Source organism: Aethalodelphis obliquidens, unplaced genomic scaffold (genome assembly GCF_003676395.1).
Source record: "Aethalodelphis obliquidens isolate GAN/ISIS:26980383/991018 unplaced genomic scaffold, ASM367639v1 scaffold88, whole genome shotgun sequence".
In the NCBI taxonomy this organism is placed as follows: domain Eukaryota; kingdom Metazoa; phylum Chordata; class Mammalia; order Artiodactyla; family Delphinidae; genus Aethalodelphis; species Aethalodelphis obliquidens.
In genome coordinates this window covers 2211203-2236218 of record NW_020838032.1, presented here as the reverse complement: position 1 = coordinate 2236218, position 25016 = coordinate 2211203, and the positions used below count along the sequence as shown (strand labels likewise).

The 25016-nt window shown below is 42.0% G+C and overlaps 1 protein-coding gene across 6 annotated transcripts in view; it reads left to right on the top strand.

The window, feature by feature from the left end:
- The window catches only part of AOPEP (aminopeptidase O (putative)), a 370704-nt gene that overhangs the window by 65494 nt on the left and 280194 nt on the right, over nucleotides 1–25016 (top strand). For all 6 annotated transcript variants that reach the window (XM_027094269.1, XM_027094272.1, XM_027094268.1 and 3 more), the window contains exons 3-4: nucleotides 3376–3542; nucleotides 21497–21650. In XM_027094269.1, the coding sequence (XP_026950070.1) occupies nucleotides 3376–3542; nucleotides 21497–21650 (321 nt within the window). The remainder of the gene's footprint in view (nucleotides 1–3375; nucleotides 3543–21496; nucleotides 21651–25016) is intronic.

Here is a 25016-nt window from a genome sequence, read left to right as displayed (position 1 = left end):
TTGTCCCTTCCTGTGACCTGCTTGGTACCCTTAGTTTCTTCTCTTGTTTAATAGCTTCATGATCCATCTTCTCCCTTGAGGCAGAAACCTGAGAAAATTCTGTTATCTATTGCTGCATAACAAATTACCTCAAAACTAAACAGCTTAAAAGAACAGAACTTAAACACAGTTTCTGAGAGTCAGAAATCCAGGAGCAGCTTAACTGGGTTGTTCTGGCCCAGGATCTCTTACAGTGTAGCAGTCAGCTGTCTGCCGGGGCCACAGACATCTCAAGGCTTGGCTGGAGCTGGAAGATCCTCTTCCAAACTCACGTGCAAGGTTGTTGACAGGCCTCAGATCCTCACTGACTGTGGGCTAGAGGCCTTCGTTCCTACCACGTGGGCTCCTCCATAGACTGCCTGAGTGTCCTCATGACATGGCCCCCCCTGCCCTGTCCTGAGGAAGTGAGGAGACACAGAGGAAAACCCCTAAAACAAAAGTCACAGATTTTTAAATAATCTGATCTCACAAGTGACATCACTTCTGCCATAGCCATCGGTCACACAGGCCAACCTGATACAATGTGGGAGGGGGCTACACAGGGGTGTGAATACCAGGGACAGGGGTCATTGGGGTCCATCTTGAAAGTTGGTTACCTCAGAGAGGCCTTCTGTTCCTTTTCCTGCAGCAAATCATTATGTCTTTCTGATTCTTCCTCTGCAGTGTTTCTCACATATGACCTCATCTCAAATCTGATTGTTTCTTCTGGAAAGAGGTAGGGAGGCTGATGGAGGAAGCCTTGGAGACCACATACCTAAGGGCACAGGTGGAATGCATAATAATATACCAGCATGACCTCCAACCCAAGCTTATCGGGAGAAGGAGAGCAAACACCTGGGCAAGCCAGTCTTTTGGGGGAGGATTTGCTCCCCGTGCAGGGAAGGGAAGACCTGTAGCACCAGAGTCACCCGAGGGAAATGAGATGCTGCGTGCAAAGGCAAGAGAGCACAGATACTTTCAGACTTGGCCTAAATACCCTAGGACTTAGGACCATAATATGGGGTCAGCTTCCCCTGTGCACAAGGCAGAGAAAGTCTTAGGCGATCTCTAGGCAAGGGCCTCCCACTTCCTGTGAGCATCACAAATAGGTTTATCTCCACAAGTCTACTTAGATTGGAAGTGGATTCCTACAGCTCATGAGCTGAGCAAAATTGTGGGATCCATTCTGCTTCAGTGAGAAAGAAAGCCTTGATCCTCAATGGCTGCCATGGTCAGAGGAAGAGGAGTTATACCTGCCATTTGGCCAGTGGCAATATACTCCCTTTCCACTGACCATACGTTTCCTCTTGGGATCCTTCCCTAAGATGGGGCTTTTGGGAAAAAACAGGTGGAATTTTCAGAACTTGAGCTGCTAAAGCATTCCCCCCCCACCCCACCCCAGGCAACAACCAGCAGTCCCGCCTAGGAGGAGGTGGCTTTAGGCAACTTTGTCATTAGGTTCTCAAACAACCTGAAGTTGGGCAGTTAACTAAGGCTAAGTCAATTAACCAGGGATCCAAGGGGACCAGGGTGGGAGCTCATCACTCACTGAAATCGATGGGGGATTCTGGGCCTTCCATGAAAATTTGCCTTTGTTCTTGTATCTATGTTTCTGGGACATAATCATAGGTTTATGGACCAGAACAGACAATAGAAGTCACATACCTGCCCCCCATCCCCATTTTGCATATGACTCAGAGAGGTCAAGGGACTTTTCCATAGCCATTTAATGAGTTGGTAACCCAGCCAGGACTAAAGTCTTCTGAATTTCTAATCTTCTTTCTCTGCCTCATGTCAATTCTATGAGTTATCACAGCATAGGCACTTCTAGGAGGTAGACTGCCTGTTTGCTCTAAGGTCCATTTTCTGCTCTTATTATGATCTCTGAATGACAAGGAACCTCATTTCTCAGGCTGCCTCGTCTTCTGGCTTCCTGTCAGGTTTGGCCAATGCGGGGCATTGATGGAACGTTTGAGAGTTGGTGAGAAACAAGATATTTACTCCCCTCTTTCTGCTTCTTTTGGCATCTCCATCAATGACTGAGTCTCCCTGGTCCCAGCACCCATTGGACATTCCCCACTGTGACTCTGGCTTCTGTCAAATGACCCTGCAACACCCAGTAACAGTAGCTCCTCCAACCTGCAGAGTCACAGCTCCTTACCACTGTGGCTAATCTCTGAGTTGCCTCACTCTCTCCCCTGTTTGGCTTCTCAGCACTTCTATTACTTGTATGACCAATTCCCTATATTAAATTACCTCTGTTTATTAAGTCCTAGACTGGTTTCTTTTTCCTTCCTGGACCCTGACTGATGGAGTGGGGCCATCATTCTGTGTGTTCTTGCTTATTGTAAGAACACAATAAATGTTCAGTCATAACAATGTTAACTAAAAAGGAAAACCAGTTTATGCGAGAGAGGTAGTGCTCTGCTCTATTATTTACTCTATAAATCAAGCTGATTAAAACTATATCATATTTGCCATAACTCCTGAAAAGCAAAAAGTAGAAACATTTTCCTAAGATGTCTTCCTGAGGGTCAGTCTGTACCTTCTCCTCTGTGGTGTTAAAAGAATAGATTTCTTTGATCTCATAGATTTTTTTTTCCATTTCTGTCTGTGACTTAATCATGGAAGGGATTGTTCTTGGTATGTGTGGGTTTGTGTTTTTTAACTGTAGCAGAATGAGCCCTAATGTGATGCCGTTGGTTTCCTACACTTGCTTTGGTAACAGCTCTGCACTTGGCCTTCCCGTCACAAGCCTGGTTGTTGTGACCTGCAGTCCTGTTGATATGCCAACCCCTGTTCTTGGCCTCCACACAAGGATTCCCACAAGGGTTCCATTTGGAGGTGGTGGTTTCCAAGATTGGGGGTATCTGTCCGCCAGCACTGGATTTGAGACCACCGGCTTGTTTGTTCTAAGTATTAATATCTCAGTGATCGCTAAACATATTTTCTTTTCCAGAATATTTTCCACAATTTTTTAAGAATGTCTCTAAAACTTTTTTCTTTCGAAGGCCTAAGGGCCTAAAGGGAGGGGCAAGGTTAATGTAAACTTTAACTTGGCAGACTAGTATTTAAAACTTTATCCAAAAAAATATTTTTCCCCTTAAAAAACAAACACACAAACAAACAAAAAACTCTCTTTACATGTTTAAGTAATTCATTTGGGAGAAATTACCACTCAGCTATTCACACAGCCCTTGGTAGTTTCAGTTCAAGATGCTCTGAAACCAGCCAGCTACAAAGTCTGAGATATTTTCTCTTGAAAGCTCAACTTAACTTTCGCTACCATGGTGGTGAGAAAAGTGACAACTCATTTTAAAGATTCTCCCCCTTTGTTTCTTTGTCTTTCTTCTGCAGGCCATGTGTTTATACTATGGGATCGCCCATAAACAACAGGGCCCTTTTTCCATGCCAGGAGCCACCCGTTGCCATGTCAACATGGCAGGCTACGGTTCGAGCAGCTGCATCTTTTGTTGTTTTAATGAGTGGGGAAAATTCTGCCAAGCCAACACAGCTTCGGGAAGGTACTGTACATGTGTTCTGTGCTTCTTTATGTATTGCACACATGCTGGACCCAGCAACCCAACACACAGTGTTTTTCTCCACTTTAAAAGAGCTCCTTTATTAGCTGGGTTGGACTGAACATACTATAAAACATCCTGTCAGAGAAAACAGCCCGGGATGGGGAGAGGAACTTGGAAGCCTAGGCATGGCATGTGGGGCTCTTCATGCCAGAGTTATCAATTCCTAGATTATTAAGGCAGCTGCTTTCAGCTGATGGTTTGTGGGCCATAAGTGGGTGCTCTTGGTTGAAGACTTTCTGGGCAGGCAAGTGTGCCATGGAAACACCATTATAGTAGAGTTATCTGTGGTTTGGTCATGGAGCCTGTACAGGGTTATTCATTATTCTGAGCGACAGTGCTCCTGTGGGCTGGCCCACTGGAGTCATCCTAGTATTGCATCTGTTCTGTACACTATTTGGCCATGAAGTTTTGTTTTGTTTTTTTAATTAATTTTATTTTTGGCTGTGTTGGGTCCTCGTTGCTGTGCGCGGGCTTTCTTTTAGTTGCAGTGAGCAGGGACCACTCTTCGTTGCAGCGTGCAGGCTTCTCATTGCGGTGGCTTCTCTTGCTGCAGAGCATGGGCTCTAGGCACAACGGCTTCAGTAGCTGTGGAGCACGGGCTCAGTAGTTGTGGCAAGCAGGCTCTAGAGTGCATGCTTCAGTAGTTGTGGCCCCCTGGCTTAGTTGCTCCGTGGCATGTGGAATCTTCCCGGACCAGGGATCAAACCCGTGTCCCCTGCACTGACAGGCGGATTCCTAACCACTGCGCCACCAGGGAAGCCCTGGCCATGAAGTTTTGAACCAAAGGTGTATAAGAAAGATGGAAGGCAAGTGCTAATGCATCATCAAGGTTTTGTCTGCGAATTTCTTGCTTATTGCAATAATTAACACTTTCAGTTGAGATCCTAGGCATGTTGATGCCAGGTAAAATTTCTGTAATTGTAATATTTCTTTATCTAAAATATGGTTTCTCCTTGGACTCTCAACCACTGTGCCACCGGGAGAGCCCCAAGTTGATAATTTTAATGTCTGCATAATATTTTATTGTATGAATGTATCAGATTTTACTTAACATTTCCATATTATTAGACATTTTTATTGTTTCCAAAGTTTTTTCTTATTATAAATAAAGTTGCATTAAATTCCTGGGGAGACAGTTTGTATAAAATTAGAATTATTGAGTCAAAAGTTTTGAACCTGTTTAAGGCTGGGTACATATCTCAAGTTGTTTTTCAGAAAGGTTGTACCAATTTACATATCCATCAGTAGTTTATGAAGGTCTCCTTTCCCTTGGAGTTTCACCCATCTGATAGGCAAGAGAAGGCCTCTCTTTAATTTGGATTACTTCAATTATCAATGAGGTTTCATACATCCCTATATGTTTCTTAACCGTTTTCATTTCCTGTTTGTTAATTTCCTTTGTTCATTTTTATATCGAGGTGTTAGTGAGGTTTCAAAAAGTTTGTTTTGTCTTCTAATATGATTGGGTCTTTAAAAAATAAAGATACTGGAACTTCCAGGTTAGTGAACACGTGGAGATGTGGGGAGAATTGTGTACCTGGAGAGGGCATGGAAGTTCCGTGCTCTTTCTCACGTACCTTGCCCTGTGCATCTCTTCCATCTGGCTGTTCCTGAGTTGAGTGTCCACTCGTCATCAAACCCAGCAGAAAAGTATGCAGGTCTGTTTCTTCGGGCCTTCATTTCCTTTGGAGGCTCCCGTGTCACATAAGACTTACATTACATAAATCTGTAAGCTATTCTTCTGTTTAAAAAATATACAAAATAGGGCTTCCCTGGTGGCGCAGTGGTTGAGAGTCCGCCTGCCGATGCAGGGTACCCGGGTTCGTGCCCCGGTCCGGGAAGATCCCACATGCCGCGGAGCGGCTGGGCCCGTGAGCCATGGCTGCTGAGCCTGCGCGTCCGGAGCCTGTGCTCTGTGGCGGGAGAGGCCACAACGGTGAGAGGCCCGCGTACCGCAAAAAAAAAAAAAAAAAATATATATATATATATATATATATATATAAAATAAAGATATTAATCTCTTACATTTGTGAAAAGTATTTTTCTCAGTTTTTAGTATACCTTTTAATTTTATATAATATTTCTAATCTATAGGAGATTTTAAATTTTATGTAATAAAATATGTTAGGTTTGTCTTGGGAAGTCTTTCTTTGCTCTACGATTCACCTGTTTTGTTCCAATATTTTTATTTAATTTTTATTTATTTATTTATTTTTGTAATTTCACTCTTTAATCTGTTTGTAGTTTATTCTGGTCAGGGTTGTGAAATGAGGACTAAACATTTTTGTCTTCGAATAGGAAACCGGTTATCCAAGATCATTTATTGAATCTTTTCTGATTTGTGATGCCTTCTTCATAAAAAAACTAGATTTACACATGTAATAAAGTCTTCAATGAATGTTTATTTGATTCTGAAAGTCAAAACAAAACAAATCATACATTTTAAAATTTCATTTCTAAAAATAAGCCACATTTACATGGTTCATTTACAAATGAGCAAAGGACAAAAAAATTTACGATGTCTCCTTTTTACTCCTAATTCCCAGCTACCCAGTAACCCTTCCCCAAGGCAACCAAGGTCACCAGTTTCCTTTGTATAGTATATTTTTTCCTCTTTTGTTGCACAAATCATAACATGCTATACACTTTTTTGTATTGTGCTTCCCTCTTTAGAATAAGTTTATCTTATAGATAATTTCGTATCTGACCATGAAGAGCTTCCTCAATATTTTTATGACTATAGAGTATTCCATAAATGGATGTTTCACAATTTAGTTAACCAATAGCTCTTGACTTCATTCTATATCAAATAAAGAATTTAATGGGCATTTACTTCTGTCAACTTCCCTCACCCACATTCTCTAGTTTTAATAAATACAGTTTGGGATTTGTGACTCATACTATCTCTATATTTTGTTTTTGTATTATATCTTATTTTCTAGGAATTATAATCGTTGTTTTACATTTTCATCCAGTTTCAAATTATATTTTTATATTTGCAATAAGTATTTAGACTTTCTTTACTCTTGATCTCTTAAGTCTGAGTCATCTCCTAGTCAGCTGGGAAAGGGCTTCACTATTTTTTTTTTCTTCCTAGAAGGATGGGTATGTGGTATATTTTCTTAGTCCTCCCATTTTTAGGTGAGCTTTTTGTTGTGTTTACTTATGAACAATCCTTGGCTAGGTATTAAATTCTTACTTCTTTTCCCTCTTAAATGACTATAAATGTTTTCATTACCATATCTTACTTAGTATTTCAGAGGAGAAATCTGATATCATTTTAAAAAATTCTTTGAAAGTAGCCTGATTATTCTGCCTAGGCTCATAGAATTTAAAAAAATTATTTATGTAATTCAAAACTTTCTAGAATGGAGCTGGTTGTGGGTACCTTGGTTTTTAATCAACTTAATTACAGTATAATTTATGTATAATGAAACGCACACAGTTCATCTTGTTCAATGGTGTTCGACAAAAAAATGCATCTAAGTAATTAATCAGCACCCCTATGAAGATGTAGAACATTTCTATTACCCTAGAAATTCCCTTGTGCCTTTGCCATCCCTCCTTAAGTGAGTCTTCCCTAACCCCACTCCAGTCAACCACTGATCTGATTTCCATATCTATAGATTAGTTTTACCTCTCCTAAACATTCATGTAAATGGCATCATTCGTGTGTACTCTTTTGTGTCTGGCTTCTTTTGCTCAGCATGAGACTTACCCATATTGTTATGGATGTCAATAGTTTATTCTTTTTTAAAAAGTTGATGAATAGTAATCCATTATGTGAATAAACTAGTTTGTTTATCCACTCATCTGTTGATGGACATTTGAATTTTCAGGGGGCATTACAAAAAATATTCTGTGAACATTCATGTGTAAGCCTTTTTGTGGACAAAGGTTTTAATTTCACTTGGGTAAATACCTAAGAGTGGAATTGCTGGCTCAGAGAAGTTAACTTTGTATCTGGCAAACTATTTCCAAAGTGATTCAATCATTTTATATTCCACCAGCAGTGTATGAGAGTCCAGTAGCTTTGCACCCTTGGAAACATGTGATGTTGTCAGTCCTTTTAATTTTAGCCCTCCAACTGGGGTGAAATACTATCTTGTGGTTTTAATTTGCATTTCTCTGATAACTAATGAAGGTGAGCAACTTTCATGCCCTTATTGTACGTTCTTATGTCTGCCTTTGAAAAGTGTCTCTTCAAGTCATTTGCCATTTATTTAATATGGTTTTTTTGGTTGTTTTTTTGTTAGACTGTAAGAATACTTTACATACTCTAGATGCTAGCCTTTTGCCAGATATGTGTCACAGATATATTCTCCCCGACTGTATGGCTTGCCTTTTCATTTTTTATTTACACTTTATACCACTGAGTTTCCATGGAGACATTTTATTCTTTAGTAATTCCATTATAGATTGTTATTGTAACAACCCTTGCAATTCTTCCTTATCTTTTTTGTTACTTTGTTGTCTTTTGATCTCAATCTGTTACACTGTTTCAGCCTGTTGTCCTCTCATGGCTTTTTACCATTTTTTCACAGAAGTTATATCTTCTTGTATCATAATGGGAGTGCCAGTTTTCTAAACTTGTTTTGGTTTCTGTAGTAAATTTATTTCCGAGGCTTGTTCTTCCTCTGAGTCCTTAGAACAATGTTTTCTTTTACCTTTATCCTGCAGTATTTTTTCCTGTCATGCTCATGGCTTTCCTCTCTGGTGTTTCAACAGACAGGATAAAGTCTGAGGATTTCCCTTAGCTCCATTCACTGTCCACTTGTGTGCTGCCTGAAATCCCCTCTCTGTTCAACAGATGAAGGGTTACTGAGGCACACAGCTCCTCTATCCAGGTTTTGGTGTCTCATGAATTGTCTGGTGAGCTTCTCTGGGACCCACACAGCATCTTTTTTACCCTCCCTGCTTGTTTCCCTGACACGCTGAATTGATTGAGTAAATGAAACACTGCAGTCTCAAGCAGGCACTGATAGCTGGACTCCTCCAGCCTCCATTTCTGGTTTACTTCTGATGATAACTACGCTTCCCAAGATGCGATGTGGCACTCCCTACCCCCACCTCACCAAGCCGACATACTTTCTCATTCATGGTTTGGTCCTGCAGTTCAGATGTCAAAGCTTGTGTTTGGCAGTGTTGCTCAAACTTGAGCATTACTTTTCTTGTCAGAGAGAAAAAACCCTCATGATTCACCAGGGTTGACTGAAGTTATTTGTATTAGAATGATATCTTTAAAACTATAAATGTATGCTTATTTACAAAAACAGGCGGTAGACTGGATTTGGCCAGGGGGCTGGATTATCCAGATATAAATAAATCCTGCCAAACAATTTTGTATTCCTATACTCTTACACATCTAAAACACCAAAAAAAGTTTAAATTAAATGCAGACCAAACCATTAAATCAATGAAATTCAAATGGACAACTTCAGTTTATTGTAAAAGATTATTATTTTCCTGAAATGAAGCTGCCCCTTACAATATGAATGTGGTGCTGACAGCTCCATGAAGGTTCTCTTGAGGTCGTTGTGCCTGTTCTACCCTGAGCCACATGATGATCTTATTCTCCAACACTTTTCTTCCATATGCTGTAAAGCTTTTGCTTACAAATCATGCCGTGATGTCATTTAGCCTTTACTCACCAAAAGCATCATTCTTATGTTCTTTTCTCATAATCTCTCAATAATTAAAGCAGTGCTACATGTCCCTGTGCAATCATATACACTGCTGCAGATGTGAACTCTGAAATTGTTTGTCAGGACTCATTTGTTTCTGGATAATCCAGCCCTTTGGCCAAATCCAGTCTACTGCCTGTTTTTGTAGATAAAGTTTTATCGAAATACAACCATTGTCTATGGCTGATTTGGTGCTGCAATGGCAGAGTTAAACAGTTGCAACAAAGACTGCATAGCCTACAAAGGCTAAAATATTTACTAACTAACGCTTTACAGAAAAAAAGTCTTCTGATCCTTTCGACATCTGTCTGTTTACCTATCTATTTGAAGATTACCATCAAAAATTAAAACAAGAATTGACTTTAACATTTTCATGGAAAATGTTCATACCTCCAACAGTGTATCTGTGGATTTTTTTCTCCGAATTTCCAATTCAGGGCATAGTTATAATAAAGTAGATAATAATTGGGATTTGCTTATATACAACTTTATATGATACCATAGAGCAGACTTTACCAATTCAAACTGAGAGAGGAGAGAGCTACACCAGCAGAAAGAACTTTATGCTAATACTGCACGCCTCCTGCAGCCCACAGCTGGGGTTTATCAGAATACAGTCAGGCAAGAGTATTAACAACGCTCTTTGCCAGGCCCAAAATGGCTGTTCTGAGGATGGAGTAATATCTCCAAATGTGTCTGCACTCCTTAGAGAAAAAGGGTATGTGGATACAAGATGCTACTACTTCCTTTCCAAGTCATGTTTTCTAGACTGGTAGATTGGTCTCGTAGGACCTCCACTCTGTTGTGCACAAAGATTGGTCTCATAGGACCTCCACTCTGTTGTGCACAATGCCCTTTAAAACGAAGAGCTATCATTGAAAACATGAGCAGCAAAACCCAACCCGCAAGTCACAGTTTCCATCACAGTGACACGTCAACCTGATTAGTACATTTGCCAGGCACCAGCTGATTTCCCGAAAGAAGAAAAGCACCTGGGAGCAGCATAATGTAATGAGGCAGATAATAGCGACAGAAATGATAACAACCCTTGGGCAGGGGATGGAAATCAGACGATGGACCTCCGCGTTCTCACTACATGAGGGAAATCATTCCTCCTGGCTTTTTTTTTTTTTTTTTTTTACGCGGGCCTCTCACTGTCGTGGTCTCTCCCGTTGCGGAGCACAGGCTCCGGACGCGCAGGCTCAGCCGCCATGGCTCGCGGGCCCAGCCGCTCCGCGGCACGTGGGATCCTCCCGGACCAGGGCACGAACCCGCGTCCCCTGCATCGGCAGGCGGACTCTCAACCACTGCGCCACCAGGGAAGACCCCTGCTGCCTGTTTTTAAGAAGAAGGCTAATGGTTTAGACGGTAGTGTGATGACCATCATAAGCATCTTAGTAGCTGAGAAATCACTATCCTTTTTCTCAATAAGGCTTAGTCAAGGCCATAGATTTAGATTGACTTATTTAGCTCCTTTATTATATAACTTCCCCAGCATCATGTCATTTGGGCAGACCGAAATGTTAGCCTGTGTGTTATTGTCAGCCTATATTCCCTGCCAAAATGTAGCTAAACTCTTAAGCACAGAGACCCAATGTCCAGTACAGTGTTTTGTATATAACAGGTGCTCAATACCTATTTGTTGAATAAATGTGTTCTCTGTAATCAGACAGAAGTAATAGGTTCATGGAAGAAGCATTTAAAATCACTACTGATAGTAACAAAAGTGATTTCAGGGTCATTCCTTTAGTTTTGCTTCTGATTAGAGTTTATGCCTTTTCTCCAGTCTCAGTATATTTTGAAAGGAAAAAATTGGTGTAGTACATGCTTATTTCCCCCAATTTGGTAATTTTGTGGTTGTTGTTTAATTTTGTTTTATTTTCACAGAGTCTAATTTAGTGTCTACTTCCTAGAAAATTAAAACATTCCACTTATGTTTTTCATGGGAAGCCTCAAGTAAATGAACAAGACTGACTAATTTAAGCTCCTTCCAAATATAGGAGAAAAAGCATATGAACAAGTGAAAGGTGTTAAAAACTATTTGTGCCTTTACTTAGGATCTGATTTCATTTTTCTATGCAAAAGTAGGAGACTGTAGACATTACCTCATCCTGAGCAAAATGCTACTCTCTGGCCTGCCCAACTGACCAGCTCCCTGACGTTCTCTCTCTTGATTTCGTGTGGGAAATTCCAGGGAAAAGCCAAGATTTCAGGGTTCGGACCCTCCTGTGTGCAATTGAAAGCCAACTTTTCTTTCCTCTTGATGGCTCAAAATGAGCAATACTACTATTTAGACTGCTTCCACAGTATGAGACCAGGAATTACGTATAAGGAAATGGTAAATTAAAAGACATTAGGAATGGTTATGATTAAGTGTTTTCACAAAGAGAATGCAAAGTAGAGAGAGCTCCTTGTTTCTTGAACTGAGGAAACTTTATACTGGGCTAGTGTACATACATGTGTTTCAAGGGGTAGGAGTACAGAGTGAATGCATCTTTTCTCTTTAGAAAGCTACTGTTGATTGAAGACTGTGTTCTGCTCTGTTACATCCCTCATAAGGTCTCACATAATGCCTTGCACTTTCTAAATCTTTGTCAGTTCATTCTTTTGTTTGTGATTTGCTTTTTGTCTAGTTCTTGCTGGCCCTCCTAGAGTTGCACTTACCATATTTGGCAAACAGGGACGTCATCGTGCTTTCTTTTGGGTAATGATGATACTGGCAGGCGTGTGTATACCCATTCTTGTTGCTATGGATTTTTTTTTTTGGCTGTGTTGGGTCTTCGCTGCCGTGTATGGGCTTTCTCTAGTTGCGGCGAGCGGGGGCTACTCTTCGTTGCAGTGCGCGGGCTTCTCATTGCGGTGGCTTCTTATTGCGGAGTACGTGCGGGCTCTAGGCGTGCAGGCTTCAGTAGTTGCGGCATGCGGGCTCAGTAGTTGTGACTCACGGGCTCTAGAGCACAGGCTCAGTAGTTGTGGTGCACGGGCTTAGTTGCTCCATGGCATGTGGGATCTTCCCGGACCAGGGCTTGAACCCGTGTCCCCTGCATTGGCAGGTGGATTCTCAACCACTGAGCCACCAGGGAAGGCCCCTGGATTTTTGTTTTAGGCTTGACATTCATGAATTTTCTCAAGTGAGTAAAGTACTAAAGCACACTTGTGACCATCTGGCACAGAATGATTTGGTGTCCAGTTTGCTGATCCACTTTGTATTTAAGTTTAAGGGGAACTAGGTTATCCACAGCGTAGGGCAGAGTGCAGGTGAGACTTGGCATAACAAGCCTGGTGAAATGTATTCCTTTAGGTATTCCATTAGCCACGAGGGAAAACCTCAAAACCTGTGGAGGTGCTTGTGTTCTGGGTTCAGTAGGTGGCACTCTTCTACCTGGTTCACGAGAATGATCTCGAAGGCCATTCCCTCCTGGGTCTCCTGTGCCATAAGCAGTACCATGTTGCCAGGAAAGGAAACCTGAAGCCTTGCCAGGTGGCATCAGTGCCTGGGAAGTGGTGGCATGATCTGGCACATAGCCCCGGTCAGGCAGTGCTGGTGCATACCAGCCCAGGGCGTCTTACTGTCGTCTCCTTTGTTGTGGTGCCAGTTCTTGCCCTTGAGCAACAGCAGAAAAGGACTAACAAAAGGCAGACATGCCATGGGTATTCACGAGGGTGGTACTAGCTCATAAAACCAGAACGTGTAGACTCAGCATCTAAAAAGTAGTGAAACAAAAAAGCTGGGGTTTGCTGAAAGCCCCAAGCACTAGAGAAAGAAGCCAAAAGAGGAAGAGCAACCCAAACTGGGAGCTTTGCCTATCTTGTTATGTATCTATTATATTTATTATAATAAATATATAAAAATATATAATAAAAACATTATATATAGTGTGTCTATATACACTTATAAATTCATATCCCTATATATACATGCTCTTATATATACCATCAAGCATTTTAAGTTTGTAGTACAAAGATGTTCCAAAATAATGAAATAGCTTGACATATGGACTAGTTTGGGCAGGGAGTTCTGAAATTAAGAATAGTGGCTAGAGAAAGAAACAAGCTTGAGGTAGGAAAGAAGCAGGCACTACAGAAGAATTGAGTAAAGAAATATATGTAAATAAAAGCATGTTATCTTTTTGGTGTTTCCAATTGCTTCATGCTGTTTGTCTAACCTACAGTGGAAGAGTTTAAAAGATAAAGTGGATGCTTTAACTAGGGAGAATTTAAGTGCCTGTTTTAATTTTCAGTGAAACAATAACTCTTTAAAAACATGAAATTTTGTGAGATGCTTAACTTTGCAAAGATAAGTCATCTGCTTTTGCCTCTGTGGTAGCAGAGTGTTTTTGTGTGTTGTGGCTGTGCCTTTAGTGTGAGTTGAGTGAGTATGTCCAAGACTCCCCTAAGAATAGTACGATGACGTTCCATAAATTTTGTATTTAATTTACTATTAGCAGGCACGATCGATGTGTAGAAATAACTACGGTATCTTGATTTTTTTCCCTTAATTTTTTTTTCTTTTTGTAGGAACGATTTCCTCAAATAATTAGCAAAGTTTTTCACAGGTTTAGCATAAAAAGTTCTCTCTCTTCCCATGAACGGAATACTCCATCATGTTCTTCCTTTTTTCCTCTCCACTTTTCCTCCCCTGAAAGATAGAATCTTCAAGACAATTCATAAGACAGTTTTTTAGAATAGTATATGAAGAAAATAATTAAGGTAATTGTTTTAACACTCTCTAGTCATAAGGATTTTCAAAACTTACAATTTGAAAAATTACCCTTCTCAAATTCTTATCGTACTTGCAAAACACACAGTCATCTTTAAGGAAAATTTCAGTCCTGTTTTGTTTTTTTTTTTTTTGCAGTACGCGGGCCTCTCACTGTTGTGGCCTCTCCCGTTGCGGGGCACAGGCTCCGGACGCGCAGGCTCAGCGGCCACGGCTCACGGGCCCAGCCGCTCCGCGGCATGTGGGATCTTCCCGGACCGGGGCACGAGCCCGCGTCCCCTGCATCGGCAGGCGGACTCTCAACCACTGCGCCACCAGGGAAGCCCTTCAGTCCTGTTTTGAAGACGAAAATGTCTATTTGGATCTTGTAGCGGCTGCTAGCACAATTATAAGAACAATATTTGTTATATCTGTCTTACTAGTGAGACAATTGAAGTGTAAGAATTTTCTCTCCTAAACACGTTCCAATGAGAGGAGGTGGCATAGAGGCTTTCAGGACCTTTATGAGGAGGCCCAGAAGGGAGGCGAGGTGGTGGCTGCTCAAGCCTGCACGGTTAGGGAGCGCCTCTTCCTCTGGGCCCCTTCCTACCACCCCTCTCCCCGTGCATCTTGCTAATGAATCCTGGCCTGGCCTGGCCGTGAAATCATGTGCAGAGGAAAAACTCTGGGTTAATTCAAGCACAGGATGTTCTCTTTGCTTTGCAGCTGGTGTAGCAAGGGAGTCTAGGGCAAGTGGATTAAATCAAAAAGGAAAATGAAGGCATTCACTGTCTATTTCATCGAGGATGGCTCATTTAAAGTAAACACCATTTAAATAGTCTCCAAATGGCCCATTCTATATGAAGTCATACAGGATGCCCCCTTTGGGCTGTCATTCTCCTTTAAATGGATCGCTTTGTGTGCACAGTGTTTTAATGCCATTCAACCTTAAACCCCATATGTGGGCCTCATCGGGCCACAGGCTTCAGTGCACATGTGGCAGCCATACCTTCGACATTCTTAGTCTCTGCCTCCAGAAAGTCAGCCCAAGCAACAGGGGGAGGCAGCTGTAAAGATGACAGCAGTTAACATTTCTTCACCACTTACTATGTGCCAATTACTATGCCTAGAGATTTCTATCAATATATATGTTATCTAACTTAATCCTCACATAATGCTGTGAGGTAGAGACTGTGATTATTCCCTTGTTATAGATGAGGAATCTGATGCATGGAGAGATTAAGCAATGTGCCCAGACTGGTAAGCGTGGATCAGGGAATTGAATCCTTGCAATCAGATTCCAGAGCTGGAACTCAGTCAGTGGATATATTCAAGAGAAATAAACTCTTGTCAATTCTCCTCGCAAGGTCGACTTATCCCAAACAATAGATAATCCAGAAATTATTTCTCTTTGTCTTTGGAATGCACGCTCTGCTTTCTGGGGGCAGTATTCCCACCTTGTTATTTGCATTTTTTTGCAGTCTGGTTTGAGGTGAGGTCAGCTATTTCCTGAGCAGCTACCTCCCTGTAGCAGTGGGCTTTCTTCATGCAAGATTGGACTCAGTGGAATAATCCGTGAACAGACAACCGAAAAGAGACTTTGCTACCAAATGAGGATACTAGACAGGTCCTCATAGTAATCAACTAGCAAGAGCCTCCCCAGAGCCCTGGAAGCATTCAGTTGTCGCAGCACTGGCTCCAGATTTACCCAGGGTCAGGCAAGAAGCCCACTGGACTGGACCTTTGAGAAGCTTCTGAGAAGAGTCCAGCTAGGGTTTTTGGGAAGTGGGTTCCTGGCCAGTTCTTATGTGGCCCAGCCTAGTGATGATGTGCCCCTCTTTGACTTGCTTGGTAGCCTGGAAAACTCTTTTGCTTTAAAAGCCTGAAGTATGAAACAGTTTCCTCCATATGAGCTCCACTAAGTAGAGAAATCTAAAAAAATAAAAAGTCTTGAGGGCTGTATAGGAGAAAATCATTTTGAACATTTAGAATATGGGTTTGGGGGATGTTTTCAATACATTTCCCCCTCAAATCCTTTTCTTTCTATTATTTAACTTCCTGAGAAGACTGAGGAGAGAGCATGGCAGTTCTAAAATACTTTTGCGGGACTTGACTCAGGTTCTGTTATCACTTTTGCTATCTCACTCCCAAACTCTAGGTCATTTTAAGGTTTCTGACTTTTTTTAATTGCTAATCTCATTCCAGTCCCCTGCCACACCGCTCTGTGGCTTTCAGTGCCCTCCCCACATCACCTTGAGGGTACAGACATTCTTATAAAGGTGCTGGGACATGATGTGATTGGGCACTCTGTGTGGATTCTCCATGGCCATGTGCAGGCATCTAACAGGTACCTCTTATTCCATTAGCAGTGTTCTTTCTTGAAAGTAGTTTCAATTCCTGCTATTTCCACAAGTTTCATCTTGTCCCTGTGCTAGATGGATGGTACAAGAACTAGAGGGGCAGCAAAATAACAGCTCAAAAGTTCAAAGCAGAACGTAGGGAGAAAGCCTATTGTGCATAGTGTTTCATTCTTTTTTCCCCCTAAGCTTTATTGAGATATAATTGACATGTAACATTTTGTAAGTTTAAGATGTTCAATGTGATGATTTGATATATGTATATATTGCAAAATGACCTCAATAAGAATCTCTCTCTCTATGTATATCTATATCTCTCTCTATATAGATATATATATGTGTGTGTGTGTGTGTGCATGTGTGGTGAGGACCTTTAAGATCTACTCTCTTAGCAACTTTCAAATGTACAATATTGTTAACTGTAGTCACCATGCTGTACATTACATCCTCAGAACTGATTCATCTCATAACTGGAGGTTAGTACTCTTTGAACGCGTTCACCCATTTCCTCCCCAACTGCCCTCTACCTACCACCCTCGGCAGCCACCAATCTACTTTCTCTATGATTGTTTTTTTTTTCTGTTAGATTCCACAAATACATACAGTATTTGTCTTTTTCTGTCTGATTTATTTCACTTAGCATAATGCCGTCAAAGTACATCTATGTTGTTGCAAATGGCAGGATTTTCTTCTTTTTTTCTGAATGAATAATATTCCTCTGTGAGTGCATGTGTGTATCACATTTTCTCTATCCATTCCTCTGTCATTTGGGGCTTAGGTTGTTTCCATGTCTTGGCTATTATGAATAATTCTGCAATGAACATGGGGTGCGTCTATCTTTGAGATAAGTGATTTCATTTCCTTCAGGTATATACCCAGAAGTAGACTTTATTCTACAGATTCCCTTTGAACCTGTGTTGGATCATCTGTCTTCCTCTTACTTGGTTTACTACCTCCTTTTGAAGCATTTTTTTTTTTTTTTTTTTTTTTTTGCGGTACGCGTGCCTCTCACTGTTGTGGCCTCTCCCACTGCGGAGCACAGGCTCCGGACGCGCAGGCTCAGCGGCCACAGCTCACGGGCCCAGCCACTCCGCGGCATGTGGGATCTTCCCAGACCGGGGCACGAACCCGTGTCCCCTGCATCGGCAGGTGGACTCCCAACCACTGCGCCACCAGGGAAGCCCTGAAGCCTATTTTACATACTCTAGTAGCTTCCAGAGAATAGAATGTGTGGGAGGTGAATTGTTTTTGAAACGTTACGTGTCTGAAAATGTCCTTATTGTATGTGAATTTTGTTTTCTCTCTCTTTTTGGAAGCTTGTAGGATCTTGTCTTTATCCTCAGGTTTCTAAATTTCATAATGATGCATCATGATGTGGCTGGATTTGTATCCAGTGTCCTGGGTATTGTGTGCCCTTTCAATCTGAAAACTCATGGTCCCTTAACTTTGGGGAAATTTTCTCTAATTTCTTAGCTGACGATTTTCTCCCTTCTATTTCCTCCGTTGTCTTTTTTCTGGAGCTTCTGTTACTTGGATACTGGACCTTCTGAACTGCTCTTCTATTTTTCCCTCATGTTTTTGTCTTTTTTTTCTTTGTAGGGAGATTTCCTCAGCTTTATATCCCATCTTACTCCTTTTAATTTTTTTCTTTCCTTCTATCCTTAATTCTCTTTCCTTTCAAGTCCTCTTTTTAAATCTTATACTGTTTTTGTTTCAGCACTGCAATAAATTCTCTGAACTTTCAGTGTGTATCTGTTTGGTGTTTTTTGAAGTTTTCTTCTTCTTGCATGGTCACTGTCCTCCAAGTTGCTTGTTTCTCTTTGTTTGGGTCTCTCAGTTTTGCATTAGGGGCTTTCTAAAGATGCCTGAAGGTCCTTGATTTCTCTGTAGGTGTTTGAGGGTAGGGGACTAAAATGCTGATTGGAGCACTGAGTGAACACATAAGGTTTGTCATCTGTAAGTTTCATCATAGGCTGACCATAGGGAACCTCCAATGTCAATATCCTTCTCTTGGGTTGGTCAGGTTTTTTCATTTTCCTGCCTGGAGGTAAAAACCTGGTTGTCAGCATTTTGGGAACCAAATAAGGGGAAATAGCTGATGGTCTCAGTATCTGATATGCATATGTTCATCTAATCCCATTCAGTTTGCCTTCAACTATGCCATTCTCCCCCTAGAGGCCCTCTCTTTTATTCTCTAGAAAATAAACCTCCAGTTATTTGCTGGTGTGTGTGTGTGTGTGGGGGATGGGCAGATAGTCCAGGTGTGGGGAGTAGGGGAAGCCATCCAGGGATCTGAGCCCTTCTTAGTCATCCAGCCTGTCCTGCTTAGTTTAGTACTTCTTCTACTCCCAGCCTTTTGGGGGCATCTGGGGGATAAAATGAGGTGAATCTTGTCTTTCCCACAGCTAACTTAGGATTCAGGGCTGCCATGTCATTCGCCACTCTTCCCACCTGCATTGTGGCTTCCAATATTTTGCGGTAATTGTCTCCTATACTTTCTCCTTGTTCCTTTTGGTTTAAGCCTTTAAAACAATCCCTTTACTGTCCTTTAATTGGGTTTTGGGAGAAAGCAATTTAGGTCCTTTACCCATTTTTTAACTAGGATTGTATGTTTTCTTGCTATTGAGTTGTATGAGTTCCTTATATATTTTGGATATTAACTCCTTATCAGATAAGTGTTCAATCTTCCATTTTTTCCTGAAATCCTCACTATTGCTGTTTATTTACTGAACCCCCAAGAATCTGAAGTTTTTTTTTGTTTTTTTTTTTTTCCCCCGGTACGCGGGCCTCTCACTGTTGTGGCCTCTCCCGTTGCGGAGCACAGGCTCCGGACGCGCCGGCCCAGCGGCCATGGCTCACGGGCCTAGCCGCTCCGCGGCACGTGGGATCCTCCCGGACCGGGGCACGAACCCGTGTCCCCCGCATCGGCAGGCGGACTCTCAACCACTGCGCCACCAGGGAAGCCCCAAGAGTCTGAAGTTTTAAAAGGAAGGTTCAGTGGCCCATGTTAAACACTCCAAGATATGTTTCAGAGAAAGAATGACCAGACCACAGCCCTTTGACCAAGAGAGTCTTGTTATTTAAAATTTCTCTTTTAAACCTAGGATATTCAAAACATTTAGTTCTTTACCCATACGTTCTTTTCTCTTCTTCTATCTCCACCTCCCCCCACCCAACTTGTGCCAGCTCTTACTGTGTTGCTCAGTCCAAATTGAAGTTCTTCATGGAGCTGCTACAGGGAGACATCAGGCTGCGACTGAGGTAGTTATAAGAAAGTAGAAACATTAGGGAGGTGGGTGCAGTACAGCATGCCACGTCAGATCCATGTCAGGTTTTTATCAAGACTGCTGGGATTGTCTCTGCCTTCTTCTTACTGGCTTGGGATCACAGCAGCCATTTTCTTTAAAGTTGTGGTTTTCCTTCAAGCCCAGAAGAAGCTACGCACGTCATCAGGTTGTCTCCAGCATCACTGGATTTGGTTGTCTCTTTAAAGAGGAGCATCCCTTCAGCTTCTTAGTCAGCTGTGGAGGAAGTGATCTCAAGAGTGGCCATTCTGATTCTAGAACCAGGATCAAACTTACAAGCAAGTTTGAGAGAATGGCTGCCTCTGTAATGGGTTTCCAGCAGCATGCCCTTCTACATTTCTTCTTCAAGTATCTCCTCTAATAACTTCCAAACGTGATATCATATCATATTTATTCAAACTTGATATCATGTTTATTTTGTCATTGTTTCCTATTTAAAATTTTGTTTTTTATCAGAGAAGTTCTGTCATGTATTTCTTTGGATCTAAGTTGGTAGAGTTTCAGAGGGTAATAAATAATGACCCCACTAACCTTCCGAAGTTCAGAATTAGTTGAGAGACAAAAATCCAAGCATATGGAGAGCAAAATCTAACCTATTACTGATTTTTACTGGTAAAGCACTTTAAAAAATGTCATTAGAGGTCTGCTGGTCAATATAGGCATGGTAATATTTCTACCCTGAATTTGACATCTTATTCACTCATTGACCAAATTGGATGACCACAGGCCACTCTATAAGTGTTTAACCCTCAAAAACTTAAAACAAGAAAGAAAAGAATAGCTCCTCAAAGGGAGTCAGTAAGGGGTGGAAAGAGAGGCTAGGGATGTTACTCTAGTGGAAGTTCCCCCCATGGGAACATGAAGAGTGGAGAACTGTGTTCTATAATGTGAGGTGATACCAAATCCCTGAAGACACACCATTAATTTATAGCAGATGCTCAGAAAAAATAATATATTAAATCAGGTTGCGTGATACATTGAGATTTATTTCAGTAACATTAAAATCATTTTCCCGTCTTAGAAGAAAGGAAGCATAGTGTTATAAGTTTAGTCATTTGTTCCTTTGGTTAAAAAACCTTCTTTATGGTTTGGACTAAATGGAGGGTATACCTTTGGCTGTGGTAGGGAGCCCCAGCTACGAATTCCAGCCCTGTTACAAACTAGCTGGGAGTCCTTGGCTCCCCTGAACCTCTGTAGACCTGTTTTTCATCTGCTTAATGAGGAATTGGGACCACCCCAATACATTAACAGATAAAAAGGGTGAGGGATAAGACTGAACTTCCATAGATAAGTAGTTTCAGGGTTGGGACTAAAATCCAGATACTTTCCTTCCCTAGTCTCATTGTTTTTTACTGTATGCATTTTAGATTGACTTGAACCGAATTTAGACAAAGTAGTTTGGCAGCACAGAAGCGATCATTCATTTGTTCATTCACTCACTCATTCATTCATTCAACACAGCATCTTCTTTTTTATGCCAAGTACCGTGCTAGGCAATACAGATGAGCCATGTCCTTGACTCCATAGCAGCATACAACCTCAAAGTCCTTACGCATTTGCAGCTATTAGTGGCCACCTTGACCACCCTTCATTTATAGCCTCACTTGAAGGGCTTCAAACTGATCCCTGGAAGAGATCCAGATCTCCTTGGCTGTCTTGAATCCATCATCCCTGTTTTGCTTTCCCTGAGACCTAGAATATCGCCCCCACAGTTGACATGACCCACCTCCAAGAATTAGCTCATCCCAGCTTAGCACACAAGCTCTTCAAGTGACTAAAGAGAAAAATTACAGAGTAAGGTCTAGGACCATACATTGGCCTCATTATGTGTTCCTCTCTCTGTTTATAGGATGCTCAAGTTGGCATTACTACGTAACCATGCCAATGCCAGCCTCCACCTTCACAATTGCAGTAGGATCCTGGACAGAAACGAAGCCAGAGATCTGCTCATCAGATGATCTGGCAACAGAGAAATCCTTCTCACCTTTCGAGGCTGACTTCAGGTTTGTACTTGGGAACTTGATGAAAAACAAACACTTGAGGGAGCAGTATGATGCATTTATTCCAAGCGCTGGGAATGTGAGTCATTCCTGCTGAGAAATTAAACCAAAATATGATTAATCAAAGCAGGAAAAGCCCTGCTGGGAGAGAAAGAGAGTTGAGAGGCAGAAATGTGGGCATATTGTTTATGCAGAAAGAAAGAGAAATATATATGAAACCCTCTGTGTAGTCAGGTGAAATATTTTTATGTGTTTCATTAAGTCAACAGAATCTTCAGATTCAATACTCTCCTTCTACACCTTTTAACTTTGGTTTTCAGTACTTGTTCAAAAACACAACTTAATAGAAAGAAGTTGCTTGTCTGATGGATTACCTTGTAGGCCACTCTGCTGTTTTGGTTCCGAGACTGCCATTAGCAGTGCGTTTGTAGGGGCAGCCCTACAAACGTGGGGGGAGTCAGCCTCCTTAGGAGCACAGGACATGAGGAAGCTGTCAGACGGCCATTGGGTTACAAGAATCCTGCCGATCAGGATCAGGGCTCTGTTAACTTCAACAGCAATGTCTTCTTTTTCAGGGTCGATCAGAGAAAATAAAAATTTTTTTTTTAAATTAGTATAGGCCTTAGGATATTTACTTGCAGCCTCCCAAGGCATTCACCTATTTGTAGTTTTCAGAGCCACTAGGGAGGAGAATGCACATATGAGGCACAGAAGTGTGCTCACTGTGCGCTGTTGCATCATGCTTTATCCCTAGGGCTTTGACAGCCACCTTGGTTTAATCTTTTTTCCTGTTTACAGAAAGTCACTAAGTCAGTACCTTTTGGTGGAGAGTAATGACACAGATGCTTAGTTCATCCTTGAAAACCAACTAAGATACGCTCTTAGTGCAAATTCCTTTTGTTTTATTTTGCTACGTTGCTTTCATTCTTACCACAGTGACAACAGTGGTTGGTATCCTTAGGAGATAAAGCCATTGAGGCCTCTCTTAACATAGGCACGACGTATTGCCCGCATTTACTTTTTGGAGGAAGGGAAGTAATTTCTACTTGCTACTCAGTAACTTGCCTATTTTGGACTGTCAGCCCTGAGCTATATAGAGGATCCTAGACTGCTTATTGGATTTTACTTATGCACTCTTGAGGGAAGAAGAGAATTGTGGACAGAAGTGACATGCTGCTTTCACATGGGAACGTTTAATTGCACGTGCAACCCTCCGATCCTCTCTTCCTGTTACTGAGATCACAGAGTAGGCCTCACTTTGCCGTTGCAGACAGCCTAGACTTCTGAGTGGGGAGGACAGGTGCCCTGGAGAGTCCCTTGGATTCACAGTGCCCTTGGTGTGAGTGAGAAATAACCTTTTTTTCTGTTAAGCCACTGAAAAACTGGGGCTGTTTCTTACTGCAGCATATCCTAGCCCATCCTGAATTGATACAGAAGCCACTGGATGTGGCAGTCAGGGAAAGTCTTGATCTAAATGTCATCTCAGTTAGTTCTGAGGATATGCCTGTAAGTTAGATAGGCTTTATTAGCTCCATTTTTCACATAAAGATACTGAAGCTTCAGACAGCAACTTGTTCATGTTCATAACCCTACTGAGTTACAATGCCCAGATTCACATCTGGGCTTGACCCCCTAGACAGGTGATTCAGAATCTTGCCTGGGGACTTTTAAAAACTCTATGTCACATCCACACCTCACCTGGAGTCTGATCTACCTTCCCACCTGGAGAGTCAGCACCATGACTGAGCCACGGTTGTTGATTGGAACCTGTCATGTTGGAATAGAAAGCAGAAGTTGAGAGCATTGCCTTTGAGGCCGAAGGTGCCATTTCTACTGATTGGATATGTCTCTGGGCAAGCCATACTTCCCTTCTCTGTAGAATAAAGACTTTGTTCGGGGTTCTCAGATTCTTTGTGGCGAAGAAGCACTGTGCTCTTCATCTACACCCTCAGGACTCATTGACTCTTAGGGGAGGTGTGCATTGAAAAATGTGTGCCTTAGGAAGAGAGGCAAAAGCAAAGATAGAAATTTGTTATTTTGTCCTTCTAGCCATATTCCCAGAGACACGAGGTCGGGGAGTGGGCAGCAGCCATTTCTCGTGTGTGCTCTTTGCTGCCCAGAAGTAACTGCAATGGCTTTTCACTCTTCTTGCACCCATAATTGTGATGGGAGCAGGATATGGACTGATTGAGTGGGGATTCTGGGAAGAGATGGTATCTGAAATTCCTAATGGGGTTTAGGGGAAGGGGTAAATCTGTTTCCTGTGTTGTCCTCCTGAGTCAGAACCAATTGAGAAACAGACAGAAGGAGAGCAAAATAAAGGGTTTTTTTGGTTGACAGAAGCTGGGCGGAGGGAGTGTTCAGGTGCACAGTTTCAGTGGGCTTTCTAGTACTTCATTGCCAAATTAGACACACTTACCCACCCACCCAGTGACCCACTCAGCTGGACCTCTGCCAGCCTCCACAGATGCACACAGACTGCCCAACAGCCAAAAGTAATCCCTCTGTGGGCAAGCGGATTAAACAAGAGAAAGCCCAGAGTGGCAAGCCAGTCTGATCAGCTGTGGAGAGAGGTCAAGAGTACCACTCCGGGGAAACATGTCCTTGTATGGAAACAAGGGCCTGCAGAATGGAGTCCCTCCCGCACGCCCTTCCACGTCTGACATGCTATGACTAAGTTTTCCCTCCGTTCATCAAAAATGTACTGCTGATAAATTAGTAGCTTACATTTGCTTAATCCTTCCCTGGCTGCGTGCTTCATGTGTGCTGTCTTTAGTCATCAAAGGGTGGCTTTGTGTTTTTATCCATTAAATCTTTGGCTCCATGCTAAGTTTGCCAACAGAGGTGCTCTGAAGTGCCAACCGCAGTGGTGTTTTTGGTTATGTTCACATCTGGTCCCCTTGGCTCCCCCCCCAGTACCCCCCCCGCCCCGCTGCCCTTTTCTACTTCAAACCTTCCTAAGACCGCCAGTTCAATTCATGTAAATGTAACGTATGCAGGGGCCTTATATACCACAGGCTTGCGTTTGACTGAAGTGTTCATCTGGGTCCCAGAAATTTGACCAAAGTATTGGTCACTGAACTTTTGATCACTGTTCATGTGGCCTAAATTATCGGAAGAGCATTCTCTCTTCCAGCTCCAGTTCCACACGTGCTCTAGCCCATTCTGGGTGAGCAAATACATTAGTTAACAGGCACTTAGGTAAACTTTTGAAAGTTTATCAACTTTCTTTGGCTGCAGTATAACCTTCTCCAGCCACAGGGGAATCTTTGTGTTATGTTTAACCTCTCAAAAGGCCTTTGTTAAAGCATTGTCTTCACTTGGGGGCCATACAGTTTAAGCACGACACAGAAACTTGGATGAAGTTCA